The sequence below is a fragment of the Acromyrmex echinatior genome, chromosome 17 (genome assembly GCF_024713525.1).
Source record: "Acromyrmex echinatior isolate Ae372 chromosome 17, ASM2471352v2, whole genome shotgun sequence".
NCBI classification, from domain to species: Eukaryota; Metazoa; Arthropoda; class Insecta; order Hymenoptera; family Formicidae; genus Acromyrmex; species Acromyrmex echinatior.
The window spans coordinates 4,947,044-4,965,757 of record NC_141868.1 but is presented as its reverse complement, the minus strand read 5'-3'; the positions used below and the strand labels follow the sequence as shown (position 1 = coordinate 4,965,757).

At 32.4% G+C, this 18,714-nt stretch overlaps 1 protein-coding gene and 1 pseudogene across 1 annotated transcript in view; both read right to left on the bottom strand.

Annotated features, from left to right (window-relative positions):
- LOC147906885 (uncharacterized) overlaps positions 1–16,675 on the bottom strand; it is a 365,738-nt gene extending 349,063 nt beyond the window's left edge. Inside the window, exon 1 of the mRNA XM_087415212.1 lies at positions 14,977–16,675. Within this exon, the coding sequence (XP_087271338.1) occupies positions 15,642–16,034 (393 nt within the window). The 5' untranslated portion in view covers positions 16,035–16,675 and the 3' untranslated portion in view covers positions 14,977–15,641. The remainder of the gene's footprint in view (positions 1–14,976) is intronic.
- Positions 16,142–17,286, bottom strand: LOC147906884 (uncharacterized; annotated as a pseudogene).
- Between the last annotated feature and the right edge of the window lie 1,428 nt (positions 17,287–18,714).

Here is an 18,714-nt window from a genome sequence, read left to right as displayed (position 1 = left end):
ATCCCTCAGCTAAAGCTGAGCTAGTAGCTAAAAGAAAAAAATGCAATTTGTAATGAAATACAATATATAATCTGAAAAAATTAAAGACATTAAGCATCATAAAATGAAAAAATTTTATCAAAATAAGAAAATTTTTTATGTAAAAAAATTTGCCGCGCGCGCTGCTAAACCTCAAAATATAATAAGTAAATGTTACATAAAAGAATTGAACGATATTTATTGCTTAACTGATATTAATCGACATTAAAATTACAATCACCATTACAATTAAGATTATATTATAATTTTAAATCTAATTTAAATCGCATGTCTTACCGGCATCGTTGTCGTCGTCCTATATTGTCGTCGTTGTCGCCGTCGTCCAATATCATCATCATTGCCATCGTAGACCTACTTCTAACGACAACGATGTAGTTGTATCGTCATCCTCATTCATCGTTTCTCTCTCTCTCTCTCTCTCTCTCTCTCTCTCTTTCTCTCTCTCTCTCTCTCTCTCTCTTTCTCTCTCTCTCTCTTTTTCTCTCTCTCTCTCTATCTCTCTCTCTATCTTTCTCTCTCTCTCGCTCGTTCGCTCTCGTCCTCTCCCTGTTTGCCTAATATACGTAAATTACACCCGTATTCGCATTAAGAATTATTTTCATTGCTAATTTTACTTTAATTTTATATTAGGTGTAATAAAAAGAAGTCCATTATTTTTCTAATAGATGGCTTTAGTAATCTGTATCTCGTCTACGCATGACACAGATTACTAAAGCCATCTACTGGAAAAATAATGGATGTCTTTTTACTACACCTAATATTAAAATTAAAATTCTATGAAAGCATTGAATCGTATAATAAAATTATATTTTTAACTATTACAAACTTAAATATCGATAAAAAAAAAGACGTTGGACCTGTTTTCGTATGCTCTGCGCAAAGTTAGAAAACTTGATTTAAATGCAAACATTTAATTCTTATCTTCTAGGTAATTGCAAGAAACGTTTAAGAAAGATTTAATAGTCACTCTAATATATAACTTCGTTAACATTTTCGTTGTTTTTGCATTATCAACGTTTCGAAGTTTCAGAATGATTTACCAAGCGAAATTATTTCGGATTTTTATCACGAGATATAAAGCTCTCCGCGAGGACGACGTTCGCTTTTGCACGAGAATCAGCTTGGTATCAACCTCACACAACTTGCTGGAAATTTGAGATAGGATGACAGTAAAACGGCAATGAAATGTCTTTGAAATAAAAGCCAAGGAATACGCGTTCGGTTTACGAATGAACGCGAGCGTATCGGAGACATTCCCGTCACTGGCGACCCCGTCGTCCAGCCAATATAATTTCCGAAGGCTTTGATCTTCGATTTTACCAGCGAGAGTAACCGCGTGAGAATTGACTCTGAGCTGTTCATCTTTTGTACACATACCGACTAGTATCAGCGAGTAATTTCAATCGCGTGTCTAGGATAGTGTTAGGCGAAAGAGAGAATGTTTCGCGAGATGGAAAAATTCTATTGAAGCCAGCTCTTGTGATACCAAAAAGCGATTTTCTTCTGTGGTTTTATACTATTTGCGACGAGGAAACTTTCGAATGATTGGTTTGTTTATATTTTAAACGACATTTCGTTTTATTTAGAAACGAAAACACACTTAATTATCAAAATAATCTCCATCATTATGTATGACCTTTAGTCATCTTTCGGGCAGCTTGCGAATTCCAGAGCGAAGAAGGTTTTCGTCTTTCGATACGATAAAATTATCCACCCATTTTCGCACTTCTTCAAATGCTCGAAAGTGCACACCGGACAAGGCGTTTTGACCGGAATAAATGATAATCAGAAGGGGCTATGTCTGGGCTATACGCCGAGTGCGGCAGAACTTCCCAACCAAGAGCTAGCAACATTCCTTTACAGGTTTACTAACATGAGGCCTAGCGTTATCATGAAGCAATTTCACAGGATGTTTTCTTTTGCCAGTAAATGGATGATTTCATTCGATTTCTTGATTTAAACGAATCAATTGTTGACTGTAGCGATCACTATTAACCGTTTCATTCGGATGAAGCAGTTCTAATATAGCACACCCTTCATGTTCCAGATGCATAGCATAATTTTGCTGCTGTGGATATTGCGTTTTGGCGTTGATGTGGGTTGTCCTGGATCCACATAATGTTTTCTCTTTTTAGAATTATCGTAAAAAATTTTCATCACCAGTCACGATTTTCCACAAGAAAGATTTTCTATGCTGTTTATTGTACAGATTCAAACACTTCTCAAGATGATCATTTTTGTTTTTTTCACTTAATGCATGCGGCACCCACTTTCCTTCTTTCAGAATCTTTCCCATCTGCCGTAAACGAATTTATATATCTTGTTGAGTTACTCCAAGTTGCTGTGCAAGTTCGTTTTGTGTTTGACATGAGTTTTGATCGAGTAATGCTAGCAATTCATTGTTTGTAACCTTCTGAGGAGCCACTACGTTCTCTATCGCTAACATCAAAATCATCCTCTTTAAATCGCCTAAACCAAAACTCACACGTACTTTTGGATACATCATTGACTCCAAGAACAGAACAAATTGATTCACATGCTTTAGCAGCGCTTTTTTCTTGATGAAATTCGTATCGAATGCAGTGTCGAATAAATTGCTTGTCGCTCTCCATTTTAAAACCATTTAATTTTGAAGTTAAGTTTCCAATTTTGTGAATTATGTTTTTTAATAGTACACATTAAACGCCACTACATATCAAAAGAGCGCGAAAATATTTAAATTCCAAGTTTAAATTATATGTTACACAAAAAACGCTTTAAAACTTATTTGTATACCTAATATATATAAACCAATTACAGAACTGTATTAGCATTTTAAGATATTGTTTAAAATAGTTTTAGAATAAGAACCAACAATGAATATCACATAGTCAGATAATTCAATAGTCACATTTTGATGATTAGAAATCAATCGAGTTATATGCAGTTGATTATAAAAAAATCGCAACAATTATTTCTTCACGTAAAACTAAAATATTATGTAATTTTTGTAAAATGTTCCGTAATATTACATAAGCAAAAAGACTATTATTGGACTGTTACGCAAAAGTAAATTATTATTTTTTTATTTCAGTGGAAATGAAAAATAATAATTTACTTCCACACACCACACGGATGGCTCTGCCACTGCCTGATGCTTTTCATCATTTCTGTCTCTCAAAAAGGTTCGTTACATTACACTCGTGTAATGTAACACTCGCGAAAACACGGTTAATTATAATCGCATATTAATCACTAGAATAAGATAATTACAGGGCATTTTGCATGTCATTTATAACGTCACACGTATCGCGCAATTTTATTATTATTGTACGTTGTGACGGAATCTGATTTAAATAATCCGACCGCAAAAATAACGCAAAGAAAAAATACGAAGCTCTATGATTTACCGACGTCTGCGATTTTCACAAAATTGAACGAAATATGGAACAACCAGGAGGTTTTAATAACCGTGCTGAATCAATATCATGCGGTTGAAAAATATTAAAATAAAGATCTAATTACTATAATTACGATCGTACTTATTATAATAATTAAACACCATTTCGATATCGTTAATACTGTGCGATATGGTATGATTATAAATAATGTCGAAATATTTTCATCGTGCAAATTCAATGAGATATACGTATTATTAATTAACAGTCAATGTATCGTTTTCTATTGTTTAAATCACTCGATCAGCGGCAAACTTCCTGTTTCAATCTAAAAATGATAAGTAACGATTATATCACAGAAAAATTTACAGAAATTTCATTGCAAGATAATCTAATTGTTATAGAAATTATTGTCTGCATAAATATCGCGATAAAATAATGATTTACGATTTCCATCCGTTCGATTCTGTAAAAGAAATTTAATTGATTCGAATCTGTAAAATAAATAAATTGTGCAAACTATTTATATCTTCAAATAATCAACGAATTTGTAATTATTAACCGTGGAAGGTAATTAATTGCGCACGCTAATAGTAATTAATTGTTAATAAATAATCGCGTTTGATATTTTCTAGTATTTGATAAGCATTTCGATGAGATAATACGAAGAGATACGGAATAGTATGCGTTAACTGTCAACTCGAAATTCGTTGCGTGAATGAGAACGGTACGTAAGTGGTTTGGCATACCAAAACAAATACCACAGAGGCGTGTACAAGTCAGTATCATCGACATGAAATATTTTACAAATTGTAAAACAAATTTGTTAAATGTTTTTTTCTTTGTATTTTAAACCAGTTATCAATATACGATGTAATTTTTTCTCTTTATTCGTATATTTCATTGTCAATTGTAAATTATATTTAAATCAAAAATTTAAAGTTCAATGCAATGGTATTCAAATCAAAACGTTGTTAAAAAAATTATTTTATGAAAAAAATTATTTTTGAAAAAAAATGATTATTAAATATTAGTAAAAACATATTGTTATTACCCATAAATAAATTAAAAAAATAATTAACAATTCCTATTTTTTGTCTTTCTAATTTCTACTAAATAAAATATCTTTTTGCAAAAAGCAATCGTCATCTTAATTCGTTTATGGAACTTTAATTACGCGAGTTAGCAATCACTTACTGTAATAAGCGTGAAGTATTATTACGATGTACATCTTCTAGCACTTGTCGCGATCACGTTTCAAGAGGTAATGCACGGCGATACACAGAACAGTTTGTGCTACGCCTGCCAATTCGAATTTCATTGAACGAATGAAAGTAGTAGCAGCACGATCTTCCTTATGCACAGCGTTAAGTACAACGGAGACACCGTAATAATAAACACTAAAGGGTATATAAAATGTCGGTAAATTATCATCTCAAAATAAGTATTCAATATTTAATAAAAATTAAATTGCTAAATATACTCTTTAAATTTTTTGGAGTAAAATTTTACGAAAAGATTAAAAAGTGAGCCAGTCTTGAAAAAAAATGAGAACATTTTCACTCTTTAAGAGAAGTGCGATTTCATTCTTTCTTAAGTAAGATTTTACTCTTTTGGAATAAAATCTAAAGAATAAAGTCCCAAATTTCAAAAAAAGAAGTAAGATTTTGTTCCTTTGGAATAAATCTCACTTCAAAAGAAATCTTACTTCAAAAGAATTAAAATTTGCTACTTTTTGTTTAATCAAGAATGAAAAGTTTTAATTCATTTTTTTTCAAGTTTGAGAATTTTTTTCACCTCAAAAGATTTAGAGAGTATATTATACTTTTTGTGCTTCAATAAATGAATTGTTATTTTTATTTTATGTTTCGTTGTGCTTTGTGGATTAATTGGCGTTGTCTAGAATAATAACGAAATATAAAAATTCGATTGACAGAGCATTTCAGAATGCAAATGTTGTCACTTAATATAATATTTAGAATGTAATATAAGAGCTAGATATTGTAATATATAAGAGCTACATAAATAGATCTATTAAATCTCGTTATCAAACAGATTCAAAAATACAAACATCAACATTTATGTATTCTGTCAAAGAATCATGTACATATCTCTGTCTGTAAACAGTTTAGCAACAGTTTTTGCAAACGATTCTTTACATCCTTTCTGTACCTTTTGTGATTAGTTACCAATATTCCTTACAAAATGTTATAATGGCAGAACAAGAAGTAGACGATATTCTAATCCCAGTTCGTCGTTGGATACGTGGCAATTATACAAAATTAACAAGTAGTAATGGGGCAAAATGTAATCATTGTAATGCAGAAATCACTATATATAAGAATAGATCCTTAGCTATTTTACATGAACACTTGGTGAAGACACATCCAGACATATTATCAGAAGAAGAGAAGAAAGAAGATAAATTCGATTGTTCTTGGGATTATTTTATCGCAGAAAGTGATACAAAGGCAATATGTAAAAAATGTGACAAACAATTAAGTACCGTTCAATAACTGATCTCAAAAATCATTTACAACGTATTCACAAGTAGGTGTACTCCAAGTAAATTAAAAGATTTATTTACGTACTGAAGAATGTAAAATTAATAATAGTAAAAAATTCAAAATCCGCTAAAGAAAATGTAACGCAAACAAATATACTCAAATAAAACTAGAAATATTTATTAAATTAAATAAAATTTTTTATGCATATCGTCAAATATGATTTGCACTTTTAAGCATTATAAACGTACAATAAAAAAAATTTCAAAATTTATTGAAGTAACATACACACAAATTAGAAAATTTAATCAAATATTTAATATATGTGTAGTGATACTGCGCGCAATCAAAAGAATATGGAACACAGAACAGGAATTTTAATCTATTAGGAACTGTGTATGTATTTCACAATACATGATTTCTGAAGGTTGAAGTTTCTATTTTTTTAATTCCTATTTCTTTGATTGCGCAATTCCTTATAAAACTAATCAATATTCATTTATGTTACACAGCCTTATTAAATACAAACTGAATTCCATGTTTCAAATTTATTATTACTGTGTTTAGTATAAAAAATTAGTAATAATGTGAAGAATATCAATTTTTACCCGATAATTATCAGATTTACAGAATATTTAAATCTGCTTGATCGCTACATTTTTGATCACTACTAAATGTTCAAATAATAGATTTTAAAAAAATTATAATTTAGTCCACATAACGGAGGATGAACATAATTAAAAATAATAGCTTTAAATTGCTGTACTTTTTATTGCTTTTTTAATAACTTTTTATGTAAATATAGGATATTTGATCCAAATTCAGATCGTGTAAAGAGCAATAACGAGAGCAATTCAGACAATGATATGATTGCAAATGAGGATATAACTAAAAAGACAGATAATTTTAGCTTTCCCAGTTCATCTTTGGATACGTAAACATTACACAAAATTACCAAGGAATAATACGACAAGATGCAACTATTGTAATGCAAAATTCACTATGCAAAATAGGTCTTTAGCAAATTTACATGAACACTTGATGAAGACATATGTAGACAAATTATCAGAGGAAGAGAAGAAAGAAGACAAATTTCATTGGACATGGAATTATTTTATCGCAGAAAGTGATACAAAGGCAATATGTAAAAAATCTGGCAAAACAATTAAGTACCGTTCAGTAAGTAAGATCATGAAGCATTTAAAACGTATTCACAAGTAGGTGTACTCCAAGTAAATTAAAAAATTTATTTACGTACTGAAGAATGTAAAATTAATAATAGTAAAAAATTCAAAATCCGCTAAAGAAAATGTAACGCAAATAAATATACGCAAATAAAGCTAGAAAAATTTATTAAACATATTTTTGATGCATATCGTCAAATATGATTTGCACTTTTAACCATTATAAACGTACAATAAAACGTACAATAAAAAAAAATTCAAAATTTATTGATGTAATATACACACAAATTAGAAATTTTAATCAAATATTTAATATATGTGTATTGATACTAATCGCGCGCAATCTTAGGAATAGGGAACGGGGAATAAGATTTTTAATCTATCAGACATTATCTCCAACAAGCCATGATTTTCGAAAGATTAAAATTTCTATTTTGTGTTTCTTAGTCCCTATTTCTTTGATTGAGCAATTCCTTATAAAATCTTAATATAATTCCTAATCAATTCATTTACGTTACACAACCTCATTGAATGCAAACTGAATTCCATGTTTGAAATTTATGTATATATATATATATATATATATATATATATATATATATAAAATACATACATATATATATATATATATATATATATATATATATATATAAGAGAGGTTAAACGATTCATCTCAGAGAATCCTGAGATGTTAATCATGAAAGCGGACAAAGGAAACCCCACAATAATCATGAATCGTGAAAATTATCGGAAAAAAATGTATGAAATTCTTAACGATCAGACGACATATAAGGTAATAGATAAAGATCCTACAAATAAAATAAATTTAGAAATTAGGAATTTATTTAAAAATTGGAAAAATAAGGGGTACATTGACCCTAGCATATACAAAAAATTATATGTTTCTGATAGCGAACTTCCGAGATCTTACGGACTGCCAAAAATTCATAAAGAAGGTCATCCACTAAGATTAATTGTTAGTTGCATTAACAGCGCCTTTTATCCACTTGCGACCTTCTTAAAAGAAATTATTGATAAGAGTAATAATAATAATTTTAGTTATGTTAAAGATAGTTATGATTTGGTTGACAAACTTAATGGAAAGGTTATCGAAAAAAATTTTAATATCATATCATTTGACGTCTCCATGTACACTAACATTCCTAGGACTTAGTATTAAAAAGCATTGAATGTAGATGGAACTTGATTGAAAATAAGACTTCGATTCCTTTGCGTGAGTTTGTTAAAGCAGTTATGATCATAATTAACTCCACGTTTTTCAGATTTGATAAAAAAATATTTAAGCAAATTTTTGGCATGCCGATAGGCTCTATCGCCTATACTAGCGAATGTAGTCTTACAAGACTTAGAACATGTAATTTTCACTACTAATAATATCATCTCTCTGTTTTATTTGCGATATATGGATGACATTGTGTTACATGAGGAAAAGATTGAGGAGGTTCTAGATTTATTTAATTCATACTACGACAGACTTAGATTTACGATTGATTTTGGCGATGAAAACGGTATCAATTTTTTGGACGTTAAAATAATAATTCAAGAAGGAAGCATCATCTTTGATATGTATAAAAAACCGACTAATTCGGGGAGATATTTAAATTATTTTTCGAATCATCCATTAGCACATAAAAAGGGAGTAATCATTGGGCAGCTTGACAGAATTTTAATGTTGTCCCATCCCAAATTTCATGAAAAGAACATTTCGGATTTAATTCACACTCTTCTCAATAATGGCTATCCTCTCAAATTCTTATTTTCGACGATTAACAATAGAATAAAAACTTTGGAAAATAGAACTAATCCAGAAAAAAATCGTGAAGTAAATAATAATGATTATGATGCCAACAAGAAAAAATTTTTTACGATACCATACTTAAGTAAGGTTTCTGAAAAATTCAAAAAACTTGCATATATTCATGGGTTTAATATAGCTTATAAACCGATGAATAAATTAAATACAATTATTAAAACAGGAAAAGATCCCTTGCTTAAGGATGACCATTGTGGGGTAGTTTATAAAATTAATTGTTTGAATTGCGAATCGTCGTATGTTGGCCAAACTAAGAGAAAATTAAAAACTCGTATTAAAGAACACAAGACTGATATTAAGAAATCTACTTCTGAGATATGTATCTGAGATAGTTGTTTCACGTCACCGTGTGAATGAAATGCATGATTGGGATAACATTAAAATTTTAGATACAAAACAATCTTTGATGAAACGAAGAATTTCAGAAATGATACACATTAAAAACCAAATAAGTGGAATCAATAAACAAAGTGATACTGAATGTTTGCCTGATGTTTATCTTCCTCTTCTAAAGAAAGATCTCTCTCGCACTTAATAAATAATTCTAGAACTTTCTAAACTATTTGACTCATGGATATAAATAGCGGAAAAATATACGACCAATAACAACACATAATGTCACGACAAATTTCTATCTGTGAAATGAGTATACTTGTAATTCATCGATTATTTTGCTGTAAAACAGGTAATGTTTCCTTTGTTTTATACTCCGTTTTAAAAGATATTAATAATAAAATAAATTATTGTAAATTAGAATCTGGAAATTCTCGTTCTACACTTTTACTACATGACGTTCTAACATTATTATATGAAGCAGCGTCGCTTTGATGCAATCACGATCTTTACAATTATAACACACGAGGGTTGAATTTGATTCTAACTTGATGTAATTCTGCGTCTTAAGAATATTATTAATTTTACTGAAGATGGCCAGATTGTGGCCGAAACGTTTAATGTTTTTATTGTAATTCGTAATGCAAGAATAATTAAATATCACTAACTACATCTTGTGCTGTGGTTCTTTATGCTCTTTCTTTTCATATATATATATATATATATATATATATATATATATATATATATATATTATCACCGTTTAGTATAAAAAATTAGTAATATTATATAAAACATTCTTGTTTTTATCCGACAATTATCAAATTTACAAAATATTTGAATCTGCTTCATCGCTACATTTTTTATCACTCCTAAATGTTCAAATAATATTAAAAGTAATAAAAAGGCTCTGTACTCATAAACATAAAAGATAGTATAAAAGAAGGGCAAAGAGCCAATAACGTATAAATGAATTTTATTTTAAATAAGCAAAATTAATACAAAACGATTAAAATAAAATGAAACAAACGTTTCAACTCCAATCGAGTCATTTTCAATGCAATCTAACAATAATATAAACATCGTTCTAAATTAAAAATTCGTACATAGTCTTACAATATTCTTACAATTCCTTAATATAAAATTTTTAATAGAACCAAATATCACATTAATAAGATTAATAATTTGAATAAGAATAAGGATGACACTGAGGAAAGGTTTTTACGAGATTCCATATGTTAATACGATATCCGAAAGATTTATACCTATTGTTAATATGTTTAATTGTAAATTAGCTTTTACTATTCCTAACACATTAAGAAGTTTCATAAGGAGAGGAAAGGATGATTTAGAATACGTTCAGAATCAAAATGTGGTCTACAGAATATCTTGCGAGGATTGTGATGCCAGTTACGTTGGCCAAAATAAAAGACAATTAAAAACCAGATTGCATGAACATGTTTCTGATATCAATATAAGTTCAAAATCTCCATCAGCGATTTCCAACCAACGTATTGAGGAGAATCATAACTTTAAATGGGATAAAGTACAAATATTAGATGTAGAGCCTTCATATAATAAAAGGTTGATATCTGAAATGATATCTGAAATCCATATTAAAAAATAGAAGCATGGGATTAATAGACAAAATGATACGGAGTCTTTGCCGATTTGTATTCTGACATTATACATTCTCTTTCTCCTTTCTAACATCTTCTTTCCTTTTCCCCTATTTTTCCGTTTTTCGATAATGTTTTTCTGCTTAACATTTTGTTTTTTGACATTATGTAAGTCAGATGCTTGTTACCTTTGCGAATTTGCTTATAATAACTTATAAAATAAAAAGATTATTTTATTGTATCACGAAATGGACTATTTTACATTTTTTTTTCGTTTTATATTATTGGATTCTTAACAGATTTACTAAGGTACGTTATCATATTACTAATTTTTATGTGATTAATATTAATTCTTTTTGTTTACGGTTACTTTTCCAGAATTTTCTTATGACTTTATTAATTCTTGATAAAAATGACTCGCAGCGTATTACACAGAAAGAAAAAACTTTATATTAAGGAATTGTAAAAATATTGTAAGACTATGTACGAATTTTTAATTTAGAACGATGTTTATATTATTGTAAGATTGCATTGAAAATGACTCGATTGGAGTTGAAACGTTTATTTTATTTTATTTTAATCGTTTTGTATTAATTTTACTTATTTAAATTACAATTCTTTTATACGTTATTGGCTCTTTGCCCTTCTTTTATACTACCTTTTATTCAAATAATAAGTTCTAAAAAATTTATAATTCATTCAGTACAGCGAAAAATGTACATAATTGAATATAATATATCTACTGTACTTTTAATTGCTTTTTTAATAACTTGTTATGTAAATGTAGGATATTAGGTCCAAATTCAAATTGTGTAGATAACGAGAGCAATCCAGATAATGATATGAGTGCAAATGAGGATATATAACTCCAAAGACAGACAATTTTATCCCAGGTCTCGTCTTTGAATAAGTAGACGTTACACAAAATTGACAAGTAGAAATGAGGCAAGATGAAAGATTATTGTAATGCAAAATTTTATATACATAATAGATCCTTAGCTATTTTACATAAACACTTCGTGAAGGCACATCCAGACATATTATCAGAAGAAGAGAAAAAAGAAGATAAATTTTATTGGACTTGGGATTATTTTATCGCAAAAAGCGATACAGAGACAACATGTATACTATGTAACAATTGGGTCTAAATTTACAAGTCATTTAATACTACACTTAAAATAATGTCTTATGTAAGTATATTTCAAGTAAATTAAAGACATTAATTAACGTTCTGCAAGAATGATAATAGTTAAATAATCAGTATCAGATAAAAAATGTGTTACGCAAATACCTTTGGTATTTACTCAACAAAAAAATTGTTAAAAAAATTTGTGTAATGCGTGTCGATAAATATTATTTATAAATGCATCTATTTATATGTGTATATACATATTTATATTATATACAACGTGTAACTGAAATAACGCTCACTAAGCGTACAGTACTATTCCTTTTATATATATACAAAAGCTAAGTCAAAGTGTCCTCTAATATTTTGCAATTTTCGCAATAGTTGACGAGATATTAATTTCTAAAGATTACTAAAACGGATAAAATCGATGAATAAAACAATTTTAAGATACCTTTTAGTATTCTTTGTGAAATATTTTGCAGATGTTTCTTGAAGAACTCTTCAAAAATATTTTAAAGTTGTCTTGTACGTTGATTTTAAACATTTTGCTCATTAGGTAACTAAAAAAAGTATTACAAAAATTGTAAAATGGTAGAAGACTTTTCCATTCAGGTTTTTATTAGTAATAATACTATATGATTAATGGGCGTTTTTTTTTTTCAAAACACTCTATATGTATATCTTTATTAAAATTTTAGTTATATTATATTATGCACATATTTGTGTATTCTTGTATGTGTGCTTATGGATGTTCGTTTGTACGTGCGTGCGTGCGTGCGTGCGTGCGTGCGTGCGCATGTACACATGCACAATTATACAATTGCATACATAATTTATACAACTTCCTGTATAAACATCATTCCTTTCAACGTTATAACGTTTTTAATATCAATAAAATTTTTCTATAGACAATTATTAAAAGAAATATAATTGAATAGCATATAAATAGAAGAGTTTAAATTTGTTTTCTTATTTAAAAATCATAAATAATATTATGATGTGCCGTCGTATAATATTGTCGAGTATTTAATATATAATTATAATAATAAATGCCAAATATTTTATCACTTTATCAAATTTTTGTCACATTTTATCTCAACACAGATTCGTACAGAGCTACAAATTCTATGGATTATGAAGAGTTTCCGACTCAGACTTGGCAGAATGTGTAAAATTATCTAATTTGGATGACGTTTTATTATTTGATGAAATCTTCGATCTTCTTGAATAAGAATAATTTATTATTATGTATAAAATAATTAGCGATTATATATAAAACATATACATTTATTGACAACTGAATTGATGGTTTCGAAACTAAATTAATCTTACGCAAATGTAAACTTTTAGGAAACGGTAAGTTAGTAGTTCTGTAAATCTCAAATTTTGTATGACGCATATAAGTAGATATACTAGGCGGGTTCTAAGCCATGGGGCTAGAGAGGAATGCGGGATGCGGGGAAGTACAGGGTGGGCCATCTATTGGTACGTTTTTAAAAATGCGATCAAATGAGCATACATTGATATTTTTTATTAATTTTTTTTTTGTTGTGAAGCTAAAAGTATCCGCGTCAAGAATGAAAAACGATTTCGTTCATGTGGCTCCCTCTACTGGCCTTACAGTATGCCATTCGGTCACCCCAATTATTAATGACATTTTGGACTACCTCGGCGCCAATTTCACTCAAAACAGTCGTAATATAATGTCATCCACTAACATCCCTTTCTCACGAACTTTCCTCACCAATTTGCGTATAGCTCCTTCGGTGGGTGCTCTATCACGACCCATATTTCTTTTCAAAATTCGTACAGTTTCGGCGACACAGCACTGACTTTGAAAATAAGTTTTTAAAATTTCAAAACGCTCTTCAAGAGAAAACATGTTGTTTCGTGCCGCGGACGGTATGACTAATAAACTGTCAAAATTTCGGGTCTGTAGCTCGTTCGGTGTTGCCATACGACGAAATTCAAAAACGTACCAATAGATGGCCCACCCTATACTTGTAAGCGCGGGGAATACCTAACGCGGGGGAAAGAGGGTGAAAGGTCTAATCTCCTACACAATAGGGCTCCTACACAATAGGGCTCCTTTTTTGTTATCAAAATTAGACCATGTTTTTCTTTAAAAATGCATTGATAATAAAGGTTTGAATTTGACCATGACATATTTTTCTTTTCTATAAAAATGTATCGATAATAAAGGCTTGCATGTTAGAGAAAGATAGAGCGCGCGTGCTACGAGTGAAGAAAGGATGGAAGAATTAATAGAGTACGAGTTTCTTTTGTATGATACAGTTTTTTCAATTTTTATGGTTTTTCCTGGCGCGTCGAGGCAAAGGATGGGAAGTAAAAGACAATACACATGAAATAAGGCTAACAAAAAATGTTTTATTTACATCTTATTACATCGGTTTTCGTACTTATTAAAAACTAAAGCTAACAGTTCACAATCAATGAGCTGCTGTCCATTGAAAATGTCGCTATCACATATAATGTTCTCAGATGCGATGTTGGAGAATCGCGTATACTTGGTATCTACCGTATCGATGAGTCGAGCTAATCGTTCAAATGTTACATCGACACACCCATTAAAGTCAAACATACGGCGTAGCGTCGTTTCGGTCATCATAATGCGTACCGATGAAGAATCGAGACGTACGATCGTAACATAGTTCAGCATGAAAACACTGATGATTAGCGGTCCAACGCTTATAAAATAATCCTTGTATTCATTTCGAAACAGCTTATAAATATTTCCTCGCTGCTCGTAGAGGCTCTTCCATGTTTCGAGAGATAGCGATAATTCGTGTCCGCGATGATCTGCAAGGACGATCTCCACGTAACTCGGTGGACCAACGTTGATTCCAATTTCCAAAAATTTGTAGCCCGTATTCGTCAGATCGTAACGTTTGCTCAGTAAACGCATTGCACGATGCTCCGTACTGTGTACATACATAATGTTAAAAAACGTTTCTTTTATGTATAGAACGTTGGAACTTACATGTTATATTCCTTCTTCACATCACACGATGCACTGTTCTCTTTAGCGTACATTTTTTTCGACCGTTCGTATAAGCGGGTATCGTAAGACTGATTGCATCCGTGTAAATGGTAATACTTCTGGAATCGATGAGAGAAGATAGGTTCTCCCCCTCTTTTCCAAAAATTTCGAACATGTTGCGACACGCTTTATCAAGTCTTTCTACATATTTTCTTTGTCACGAATTTATACATACGTTTATACATACATTTATACACACGTACATACATTCATACGTTTATACATATGTTTATACATACGTTTATACATATGTTTATACATACGTTTATACATACGTTTATACATACATACATATATACATACATTTATACATACGTACATACGTTTATATATAATAATACGTTTATACATACGTACATATGTTTATACACACATACGTACGTTTATACATACGTTTATACATTACAAAGGAAGGGAAAAGAAATACATAATAAATATGTTAATATATTTTTATTTAAAAAATTCTTTTGCAACCACCAGTTATATATTTTCAAAACATTTTGTAACGCGCAATTCTTAACATGTTGTCCACATCGTATAATATTAGTAACATCTAGATTAGATAAAGATTCCAATGTCTTCGTAAACTGCATCCAGGGTCTCAATGTAAATGCGTTCTCGCTCATCGTCCAAAAGCAAGTTCCACAACCACGTTCGTTTTTCGCGTCCCTTAACGTACACGATAGCATCATCTTCAAATACAGCTGCTGTGATCAGACGTTTCGCCTCGTTGTATGGGATCGTCCCGTCTTCCCATTGCAATCCATGGTGATAAGCAATCAACCAGGAGGCGCAAAACCTGTCGGATCTTGTCAAAAGTTTCCATGGCACAGGACTCGTAAAAATGTAATGCGTGAGAACGGTCCCCTGTTTCAGCACCGCCACTTCCTTCACGATAAATTTCTTATTAACGATGAATCCTTGCAGATCCACGAACGTTGGCATGACCATGTTGTCGAGAAGACTGCAGTCGATTGTGGTCGTATCGTAGATCTTATCGTGTTAGAGGTGCACTTAGGTGATTTTGCGCACAACGTTGGTCAATGGATTATACTGAATCACGCGATCGTGTATGATGAATAGGCTGTTGTATTTGCAGGTACATCCTCTTTACATTCAAAGTCTAATCGCACGTCCACAGTGCCACTCTTGATTGATTCGTTCTGTCGAGAGCAATCGATGATCACGAATGGATCATAACGTAAAAAAGGTGAGACTCGGCTCGAGATACTCGTATCCATAGTAGCCCTTGCAGAAACGCGCGTACAATTCATACAGAATCGCACATCTGTTTTTGTCAAAATCCAGATTCAAGTCATCGTACGGATAACATTCCGAATTCAGGTAAAGTTTCACATTGGTTAATTTGCAGTCGTCGAATCGACTTACATCCTCGGACATGATGTTTTTTCGACCTGTTTGCATAGCGAAAATAACGTAGCGCGGCTTCTCGAGCTGAGTAGCCATCTTGATGGCCCACGAATGCTTGGTTGTGCTCTGCAAGAGTGGAAATTCGTACAAATCCCACGAGCGAAAAGCCATGCTCAGATATCGTCCGCTCTCCAAAGCGCGCAGCATCGATAACTTATTTATCTCGCTCAATAACACATGCGGCATTCGCCACTGTACTTTGAATAATTCGAGCGTTGACTCTACCGTCGGATCTCCCGTCAGACAATTGTTGTCGGTTGCGCGCTCGTATTAAAATCAACTCGTGACGAGCGTTAATCACCACGCGTTTGTAATCTTCACAAAATCCCAGCAGTACGTAGAGCGGTACACAGAAATTAAAATATCCGGCTGCAGTAGTCTGCGCATCTCAGCCGGCATTCCGTAGAATCACGCTTCTGTCGGATGACACTGTTACATAGTTTTTGAGAGTGCTAGATATACCCACATTTCTATTACGATCCATCTCCACACCATTGAGTTCATATCGAATCTCATCGAATATGAACGCGACACAATTATTTGCCAATGCCACATGAGCATCCTGGACAGCTTTGTTCTTCGTCAGTTTTCCCTCGACATATAGAAAGCTTTCGTACGGCAGTGTGTACAGATCCTGTTGCTGTATAGGTATTCTTATTTCGTCACTGTACCCGAATGTTGTATTAGCGAACGGGTTGTACGTGTGAGTCTCAATCTTGACGATGCGATCGTCAAAGATCGGCTCATCTTTAATGTTTAAGATATCAGTCATCTTAAAAGTTGCGCACCACGAATCCCAAAGATTGTAAAAATTTAACGTTCGACGCACTGAGCTTCTTCTTGCTGACGCAGTTGGATGAGCGAGCGTTATCGAGCGGTGATGTTACCAGCTTTGTAAAGAATGCGTTATCTCTCTGCGTGCGCTCCGCTCCGTTCAATACGAGCATTTCACGCTCACTGTCGCTGTCGCACGTGCAATCTGACGGTGATCTCCTCTCCGCGAAAATCGAGCAATCGTCCGTTCTGGTCAACGACGCGTATCGTTAGATCCGTAATGCTCCGTACCGACAGGTAAATGATCTGCGTCGGCCTCTCCGATATCTTATATCCTGGTGGCACGCTGGGTGAAAATTCGTGTATCGTGCGCGCTTTTGCCGTTGCTGTACGCGCCCGCGGTCACGTTACACTCTACGCGGATAACGTTTACATTCATTATGTTGATCGACATGTTCGATTCGTGCCATCTTCGCGGTCGCAGCATACGCTTCGACGAGAATCCCAGCAGCGATCCAATGCTGTTGGGCTTGCCAAAGTTTATTCTGTATGCACATTTAATCTCGCATCTCATCGTGTTGTAGTTTGCGCGGAGCGTAATCGGGTATTCTCCACCCTCACAATTATCATCATCAGTGTCATTGTTGTTGATGTTGTTGTTGTTGCTGTTGTTGTTGATATTGTTGTTATTGTTGTTATTGTTGTTGTTGTTGTTGTTGTTGTTGTTACTGTTGTTGTTGTCACCATGCACTACGTCAACAGTTTCAAGCGCGTTGCGGTGCAAATGTCTCCGTAAAATCATACGTTTCAAAAATTCATTTATGTCTCGCACTTCGTACGAACCTTCGGGAATTGTAATTTTTGCATCGTCTTTGCCAAAATAAAATTTATTGTTCGATTCGTTTACATTCGGTATCGTGTGATAAGTCTCAAAAATCACCAGACCGAGCTCGTAATCGCCGTCACTCAAATCTATGGAGGGAAAGTAGTTCGCCGCGAGGACGGTGCTCTTCCCGCTCAGCGTAAGTGTCAGCGACATGACGGAAAAAGTGTTCGACTAATACTGAGATTTTACAGCACCTCGTCGAGCTTTTTAAATTCACGCGCGTCTACCGTTTGTAGAAACTGCAGACACATTTGACCGCAGAAGCTCTTGTTGATTGTACGTCTGATAGGACGTACGATTGTACTCTATCGTCGTAGCACCGTTCTCGAAATATCGCACTAGTTCCTTGGGCGATCGAAGATTACCGAAACTGTCAAAGTATATGACACGGTTGTTCCTCTTGGCGTATGCTACTCAGTGAGTACCCGGCCCGGTCGCATCGCCCAGATTCACGATACCGCTTTCGTTTCGGTGCACCCGCTCATCGGTAAAGCGTCACGCATGAAGACACCTCTAAAGTATGGTACGCGCATACGTCTC